Raw genomic sequence first — 8,597 nt, forward strand, 5'->3', positions numbered from 1 at the left:
TAATCAGCTTTTTATTCTGCTTCTGTAGACATTCTTGCTGCATAGGTCAAAGGGCAGGGAGACCTAGAGATCAACTGAAGACTTACCCTCCCCTTTGCTTGTTCTGTCTAGATAACAGATGTATTGCCTTTACTTGTTAAGTCCTATAAAAGTAAGGTTACTGTAAGGTAAATGTGTGACATGCCAAGAGAAGTTTTAAAAGCAAGCCTTTATTGGGAGAGGGCTTCCGGGTGAAGTTCACTGGTCCCGAGAGGAGAGGGGCCAGAGAAGTCGCGCCTTGGGGCAGGAAGGCATAGTTTATATGGGGTTATGTGGGGGTAGGGTATAGAATCGGGGAAGGTTAACCGAATGTTAGTTGAGCATCCGGATTAGGGTGGTGGCGCCAGGGCTTTAGGGTCGGCCCGTATCAGTTGGACTCCAGACTTCCATGTCCAGCTGGAAGATCTGGATTCTGATATCAAGCTGGGAAGTCTCCAGGTAGGCATCTGGCTGGCCTTTCCCTCCGCCTACCTAACAGTTACCCCTGAGCTCAAGGTCCAGATCTTCAGAGTGCTAGCTCTTTTGGGACTGCTGATATAATAAACCTGAGTTCTCCAACTCTTCGAATGGTGCTTGGTTTCTCACCGGTTTGATTTTTCTGCAACACTATTGCTTCTCAAAAACCTTGCTGCGTGTCCAGCGGCAAGATTATACAGGGAAAATCTTTAGTCATGGATACTAAAGAAGTTTGGGATGTGGGTACTACTGATGGAGGACAGGGCAAATTTCTCCAAGTTGGTGGGGGGAGACCAAGCCCTGCACTGAGAGAAGAGGGTCCTTTGGTGGAGGATGAAGAAAGAATTCAACACACATGCCAAAGTTAGTCAAAAAGAAAGTTTCTTAGAAAAGAGGTAACACTCCATAGACAGTGTGGTCTCCTCTCAGAAGCAGAGAGTGAGAGAGACAGAGAGAGACAGATGGAAGGCACCGAAAGGGACCCTGAGTGTTCAGGGAATTCAGCTTCTATGTAATTCTTTAGTTCCCATTTCCTTTGATATGAACATACAGTGAGGAAGGGGAAGAATATGTAGTGTGAAAAGGTAAAAATATATAGTGAAAGGCCTGCTGGCAGTTCCTAGCTTTTAAGCCATAGGTTCCCTATGGTTTTAGCCATAGAGAATGACTCTTGGTTCCTGTTTCCCCTTCCCAGGTGTGGTGAATGGGTTGTTAGAAATTCAGCAGAAATCTTCCTTTGTTCTGAAGGTGTCCGCTTGGCCTGGCTGCAGGGCTGATCAGCACATTGCGTCTCTGAATGTGCTTGATTAACATTTTTTTATTCTCTTGCCTCCTCCCTACATTACTACTGATTGGATGGGGCTGGGGTGATCGATCATCATGTCTTGTTCTGGAATCACCTATGGCATCATCCCATCTGGTCCTGTGGTCAGTGGGGCTATTCTGCCTTGATGGGTCTGGGGCTGAAACATACCTAAAGCCAAGATATTCTTTTAGTTTAACCAAAAATTCTTGTTATCCTGATCATAGACCTGAGGATTTACTCTTCAAAGATTTGACACTAGCTGGAACCTTATGTCCCAAGGCTTAATGGCTTAATGGTTAAAAGAGTAGGCATCCAAAGGTGGAAAGATAAGGGTGGAAAAAAGAGCGAGTCACAATGCCATTATTTAGGCAAAATCAGCTTGAATCAAAGAAAAAGTTATAAGCAAAATCTGGGTGTGGTAACAATTGCAATGGGAATTCAAACACCATTGTTACCATTTGGGGGCAATTTGAACCCTGGTGTTGCCCCAGTTGCGTGTGTGTGTGTGTGTGTGTGTGTGTGTGTGTGTGTGTGTGTGTAATGATGCAGAAGTGCAATTAGTATTTTTCCTTGGTTCTTCCCCGCTGATGCAGCAATAAATCACAGGTCAGGGAGATTTAGAAAAAGAGTTATTAAAGGTATAATTTAGAAGGAGATGGGCCAAGCTAAGAAAGGCTGTAGCCCTTTGTAATTTGGGATAAAAGATAAAAGATATAAAAAAGATAAAAGAAATAAAAGATAGAGTATATCCCAAGGGAGGGGTGAGTTTTCAGGGAAGAGAGCCCTAACAACCTAGAAGTGAGAAAGTCCGTATTATATTTGGGCCATGATGAGTGGTTACAAAGGCATTCCTAAGTGATTGGCACGTGAGGTCATTTTGATTGACACTTTGCCTAGTGGGCATGTGCTTACCCAGAATTCAGTCTGTTATAATTAGATTTACGTACTTCTGGGTATAGCTATGATATTATAATGATGGTATAACAAGGCTGGGGTTGTAGTCAGGTTAGCATAGTACCTCCTGTGCAAGCATCTGCGGCTGGATTAAACCAGCTATAGCTTATGGCCCTCATGTCCTTTGTCTCCTGTGATGCAGGAGGGATTCTCTAACTACCAATGGGGTGTTCTTTGGACTGGGTCTTTTTTCCTTTGTCTCTTATGTCTGACTATCTCCCTAACACCAAGACACCCAGAGACCAGTGAGTGTCCTATTGTTTTGTGGGTGTTTATGAAATGTAATACCAAGCAACAATCTTGACCTTCATCTACTCCAATTTGGCCTCTGACCTTCAAGTGGGTTAATTTTCTGGGTGGTTGAAGAGGCAGATGAGGGAGCAAGTACACCTTTCTTGCTCTCTCTCCACCCAACCCTTGTTCGCAAGTAGCACCTGGCTAAATCTTGCACCTGGAGGGTGCAGAGGAGAGCTTGGAAGGGAGAGGGGAGGGTGGAGGGAGAAATTCTAGGTGACTCTTTCAAATTTGTCTTGGAAGGTGTGATGTGATTTATAATAAATATATATTTGGTCTTCATCCAGTCCACTGTTTCTGGCACAGAGCCTAAAACCCTCAGAATTTCCTGTAATGAGAGCCATAAAGGTGTCCTGTTATTCATAACATAAACCCCTGAGTTTGTGTTAAATAATTGATTTTGGAACCTCCCACCCCTACCCCAGGATGGAGGATCGTTGCCAGGGGAACCAACCAGGTGATTAGAGGGTTGAAACTTTTAGTCCCACTCACCTGATTCAGGGGAGAGGCAAGGAGCTGGAGACTGAATCAATCACCAATGGGCAATGGTTTAATCAATTGTGCCTATGTAATGAAGTCTCCATAAATATCCCAAACCTTGGGGGAGTTTCAGGGTTAGTGAATGCAGGGAGAGTGATGCACCGCGATGGGGCATGGAAGACCCTTGCCCCTTCTCACATACTTGCCCTGTGCATCTCTTCTGTCTGGTTGTTCCTGCGTTATATCCTTTCTAATAAGCTGATTTGCTAAGAAAACTTAGCAAATCATTTATTTAGCAAAAACGGTTTCCTAGGTTCTGTGAGCTCCTCTAGGAAATGCATGGAATCCAAAGAGGGGCTCATGGGAAACTCCACTCTACAGCTTCTTGCTTGGAAGCACAGGTGACACCTGGATTTCACATTATCAGCTGAAGGCGGAAAGGTGGGGCAGTCTTACAGGACCCAACGTTTCACCTGTGGGATCTAATGTCGTCTCCAGGTAGGTAATGTCAGAACTGAGTTAAACTGTAGGACACTCAGCTGGTGTCAGTTGCTTGGTGTGGCAGAAAAATCCCATATATCCTAGTTGGGAGCAGAATCAGAGACTGCTACACAGCAATGTTTGCCATTCCCTCCTTTCTAGCCTCTCATGCACAGATTTTCAAATTTATGGCTACTATGATGTGCGGATCTGCTTCCCTCTTATTGGCATTTTCACATTTTTATTTTCTTCCATGTAGTAATATGACAAACGTTTCTCCAAACCAATTACCTTGGAAGATTTTACACTTATGTGGAATTAGAATTCATTTAAAAAATTAAATTACATAGTAGTAAGTACAGCGCTTTAATTTTTTTAAACTGCGTGCTTTGTTGTGTTCAAAATAAGATTGCTTTTCCCCAAAACTTGTGTCGTTTTTGCTAAATAAATGATAACAAACATCCTGGGGTCTGTAACTCTGGGTCTCCAGTGACACCTTCATTGTGAATCAATGGAGTCCTCTATGCAGTGGGAAGTGGAAGACAGTCCATTTCTGAGGGCTGCGCGGGGCAGAGCATGCAGAATTGCTGCTTGCGGGAGGGACACGCACGACGTCCTCCAGTTCCGCCCCCACCCCCGCGGGCGTTGCGCCGCAGTGTCGATAGGGTGCTTGCAGCCCAGGTCCTAGCAGCTTACAAAAGACACTTTTAAAATGGGCTCCAAGTAGTAATAAAATGTGTTTTCCTTCTCGCTCGTGAATTATTTATGGGGCAAGTGACAATCCCTGAAAATTTCAGGGTGCGACGACGTGGACGGCCCACGGGCTGGAGAGTGGAGCGCTGTCGCCAGGACTTGCGACAGGAGTATACCGCTGACAGGACCGTGCGTGCAGCGCCTCGCCGTCCCTGCCTCGCAAAACCCCTTCGCCATCCTTCTCTCCAACCTGCGCTCTGTCCGCGGTCTCCATCCCGGCTCACGCCCTCCGGCCTTTCCCCTGCCACCCGTGCCCTCTCCGAGGGCTCCGGCCGCCGCCCTGGCGCTCCCCGCGGGCCCCGCCGAGGCCGCCTGCGCCCTGTGCCAGCGCGCGCCCCGCGAGCCGGTGCTGGCCGACTGCGGCCACCGCTTTTGCCGGGCGTGCGTGGTGCGCTTCTGGGCGGAGGAAGACGGGCCCTTCCCGTGTCCCGAGTGCGCCGACGACTGCTGGCAGCGCGCCGTGGAGCCCTGCCGCCCGCCGCTCAGCCGCCGCCTGCTGGCGCTCGAGGAGGCGGCCGCGGCGCCCGCACGCGATGGCCCGGCTTCAGAGGCTGCGCTGCAGCTGTTGTGCCGCGCCGACGGAGGGCCGCTGTGTGCCGCCTGCCGCATGGCCGCGGGGCCCGAACCGCCGGAGTGGGAGCCCCGCTGGAGGAAGGCGCTGCGCGGCAAGGTGTGCGCGGGCGGCGCCTCTGTGCGCTGCCTTCCCCTTCCCAACCCGTGTCCCAGTTCCCTGTCGGTACCCTGAGCCTCCAAATCCTGCTGCCTGTCTTCCCCATCCTCTTCCAGACGGCACCCTATACCTTTTCCTCATCCTTCGGGCAACACCCGGTTCCCACAGCCCCTACCCCCTGGACTGTGCCCAATCCCTCATCCCCAGAAGGCGTCTGTGGCCCTCCCCCTCATCCTAGCCTTCCCTCCTTGGACTGTCTATCCTCTCCCACACGCGGTCTGCGTCCTGCTGCTGGCCCCGCCCCCATGCCTTGTCCTCTGGCGCCTCACTGCCCCGCCTCTGGGCATGACGTCACCTTGCCCCGGCCTCCACCCTCCCCGGCGTAGCCCCCATTAGTCTCTGTCTAGCAGATAAGGCTGTTAGCTCCTCTGTAGTCCAGGGTGCAGTGCTTAAACCTTTCTACCTTCTTACTTTCTCATTTCTTCTTAGCCCTCCGGGGGTCCCTCCACCTACCTACTCAGTTCCAGTACCGTACCTGCACTGTATGTGGCATCTGACCCTGGGTGGAAACCCACCATCAATTGAAGAGCTGGGGACCCGCCCTTGTTTTTATTTATGAGAATAGACGGCCAGCCAGACTGGAGCTGGGCCCTTCTTTTGCTGCGGTGGGGGATCCTCCCACCCACCTGGTCAGTGCACAACCAGTGCTGGGCAGGCCCTGGTTGTGCCTGTGTTCACCCCAAAGGGGCCATGGGCCGGTTTATCTGGGATTCCCAGAGTGACCCTGCCAGTGCCATTCCTTCTGAAAAGTTGAGGCATCTGTGCTTTTGGCAGACACCAACCTCCATCTCTGTGCTGGTGACAGTAACACCAGTGACAACAGAGAACTCTCATGTTCGGTTATCAGGTTGGATCCTTAGTAAGAGTTTTTCTATGAGGGTTTCTCTGGCAGCAAGCTTAGTGAGGTTGCTCAGACCCTCTCTGATACCTGTAGCCTGTTTACATGAGTCTGGCAGGCCAGGACCTCTGTGCGAGGCCTTCTGGATAGTCATACTGTTAGTGGACTGCATGGGGTGCAGTGTCCCCTGGACTGGGCTCGGGTGGTGTGTTCCAGACCTTCAGGTGTGGCTGCCCACCTGGTAACAAATGTCTATCACCAGGAGAACAAGGGGTCCGTGGAGATCATGAGGAAAGATCTGAATGATGCACGGGACCTACACGGCCAGGCCGAGTCTGCTGCTGCTGTATGGAAGGCAAGTGGGGTCGGCCTGGGGTCCGCATGACCGAGGGGCTGGAGGTATGTACTTTGACCCCATCCGGCAGGGCCTTGGGACAAAGCTGAGCCCTCTGCAGCAAACCTTCTCTAGGCGGTCAGTGCGGGCCTGGGGTTCTGGGTGTAGTTTGAAGACATAGGTGTCCTTCCCTGTTGTCTGTTCTGCAGGGACACGTGATGGATCGCAGGAAGAAGGCCCTGACTGACTACAAGAAGCTGCGGACCTTCTTTGTAGAGGAGGAGGAGCGCTTCTTGCAGGAGGCAGAGAAAGAGGAGGGGTCCCCTGAGGATGAGGATGCAGACCCTGCAGAGAGGTTCAGGTCTCTACTGCAGGCCTTGTCAGACCTTGAGCGGAGGCATCGCAACCTGGGCCTCAGCATGCTGCTTCAGGTGGGCCCCCGCCCTGCCCTATGGGCCAGGTTCTGGAGTAGCTATTAGGAGAGGGCCTAAGGCCAGGCCAGGCCTCCCTTTGGGGCTAAAATTCATAAGACCTCCCAGTTTTCATGTTTTAATTCTGAGGGGGGAGGTGGGGGTGTGTCTTCAGCCTTGGGGGATGTCTGGTTGTTGGGACTGGAGTGTTGGCTGCCTGGGTTCCAGGACAGCACTCCTTCTCTCCCTCTTCCTTTGTCTACCTGCTTCCCTTCTCCTTTTTTCCCCCCTCCCCTTTCTCTCTTTCCCTGCAGTGATCCCTGGCAGAGGAAGCTGGCTCCACCCTGGCCCAGCCCCCAGCAGCTCCTTCATCTGCCTCCTTCAGGACCAGGGAGGGTCTCCATCTAGGTGTTGATGTGGGCTGCATACTGTAGGTGCCTCCTTGGGTTGTCCCCTCTGCAGTGTCTTGTTTTCTCTTTCCTTGGGTGTTCCTGTTTCCCAGCTGTACATGCCTCACCATGGAGTCCTGAAGTGGAGGGAGGTGGGATCGGTAATGCGATTGTGTCCTATCATGTTTCTTCATAAAGTTGTCGCTGACACTGAGTCTTGTCAAATCTGCCTGGAGTCTCCATGACCGCTCTTGGCGGCTGGGTTGTCCAGACCTGGTGCCCACCATGTTTAAATGCTGCCTGTGATGGGCTAATTGCACCGAGGCCCGCAGACCCCCACCTGAGCATTAGACATAGGAGTTAAGGTTAAATTTAGGGTGAGTGTCAAGGGAAAGCGGGGCGCAGGGTGCTTGGATGGGGAGGGTGGGCAGGCAGCTCAACTTGTCATTTCTGCTGGAGGCCTGGACAAGCGTGTCCCTCACAAACTACCCACAGCTCGAGGTCTATGAGCAGAAACAGCCTCCCGGGTCCTTGTGGGTCTGGGCAGTCAGCACCCCATGCACCTCACCTCGAGTCTCTGTTCCCCTTCGATTTCCAGTGTGTCCTCCTGCCATGCTCACTTCCTCCTTAGTCCCTCGCTGACCCCGGCATTTCGCCTGGGGCAGGGGAGTAGGGCAGTGTGCTGTTGATCTTGTCATGCTCTTGGCTTTCTTCGCTTCATAGCTTCTCTACTACATGAAGTTAGCAAAACCTGTGACTTAGTGCCAATGTCATCTTAAAGATGAGTCCAAGCAACAAAATGTCACACAGTGACAGGATAAGAGATCCCAGTGCGTGGGCGCAAATAGAAGTTCAGTACTGCTGGGACTGTAAGTAGCCCCAGATAAATAGCTTTGTGGTCAGTGGGCCATTTCTGGATGGAACCTGTCAGACTTGGGTACTTCTGGCCCTGTATTTCTGTGAATTTGGGGCTGGAGCTCTTGGAGCCTGGGACTGGAGGTCTGCTTGGGTCCCTTCTTTCCATCTCCCCCAATGTCCTGTGATGTGGGGCTTCTGCAGGTAAGAAGCCTCTTTGATTCGCTCCCCCTCTTCCCACTTCTCACCTCCATCAAGTGACATCAGGGAGCTGCCCAGGTCCTTTCAGCCTGCGCCCCAGCTGCCTGCCTCCTTGTGTGGAGATACTGCCTGGGGGTCTGCCTGTCCTTTCCCTCTTAGTGGGATACTTGGTTGCAGCCCTGAAAGGTGCCCTTTGGTGCTGGTGCTGGGGTGGGACGGGAGATGGGATGGGAGGTCTTGACGCTGGCACAGACTCACTTTCTTTTTGATGGTGTTGGGATGTCTTTCCCACTCATACAGCCTATGGAAAGGGTGACAGGCAGAGGGGAAGCAGCCTGGTCGTGTATCAGAATGAGGGACAGGAAGGGACCTTTGGCTGGTGAACCTAATAATCTTGACTCCTCAGATCAGGGGTAGCACTAGGGACATCCTCTGGCCCCATCTCCATTGTGGTAGGCCCCAGAAGGGAGCTACCTGGCTTTTGTCCAGTAAAACCGGGAACACCTCTAGCACAGATGGCCTTGGGCTCCACAAGGCCTGGTGGTACCCTCACAGCCCTGAGTGTTAGCGGAGTGTGCT

At 51.7% G+C, this 8,597-nt stretch overlaps 1 protein-coding gene across 1 annotated transcript; it reads left to right on the forward strand.

Annotated features, from left to right (window-relative positions):
* The first annotated feature begins 3,498 nt into the window (after positions 1-3,498).
* Positions 3,499-7,187, forward strand: RNF187 (ring finger protein 187). Its single transcript, XM_016128461.2, has 5 exons — positions 3,499-3,526; positions 4,306-4,931; positions 6,092-6,184; positions 6,373-6,594; positions 6,888-7,187. Exons 1-5 carry the CDS (start codon positions 3,514-3,516, stop codon positions 6,888-6,890), a joined length of 957 nt encoding a protein of 318 aa, XP_015983947.2. The 5' UTR covers positions 3,499-3,513; the 3' UTR covers positions 6,891-7,187.
* The last annotated feature ends 1,410 nt before the right edge of the window (positions 7,188-8,597 follow it).

This window comes from Rousettus aegyptiacus, unplaced genomic scaffold, assembly GCF_014176215.1.
Source record: "Rousettus aegyptiacus isolate mRouAeg1 unplaced genomic scaffold, mRouAeg1.p scaffold_m13_p_7, whole genome shotgun sequence".
Taxonomy (NCBI): domain Eukaryota; kingdom Metazoa; phylum Chordata; class Mammalia; order Chiroptera; family Pteropodidae; genus Rousettus; species Rousettus aegyptiacus.

What these genes read in the sequence shown, in the direction of transcription:
- RNF187 (XM_016128461.2), top strand. An exon ending in GGAAGGCGCTGCGCGGCAAG is followed by an intron (nt 4,932 to 6,091) that starts GTGTGCGCGGGC and finishes GTCTATCACCAG; the next exon opens with GAGAACAAGGGGTCCGTGGA. An exon ending in CTGCTGCTGCTGTATGGAAG is followed by an intron (nt 6,185 to 6,372) that starts GCAAGTGGGGTC and finishes TCTGTTCTGCAG; the next exon opens with GGACACGTGATGGATCGCAG.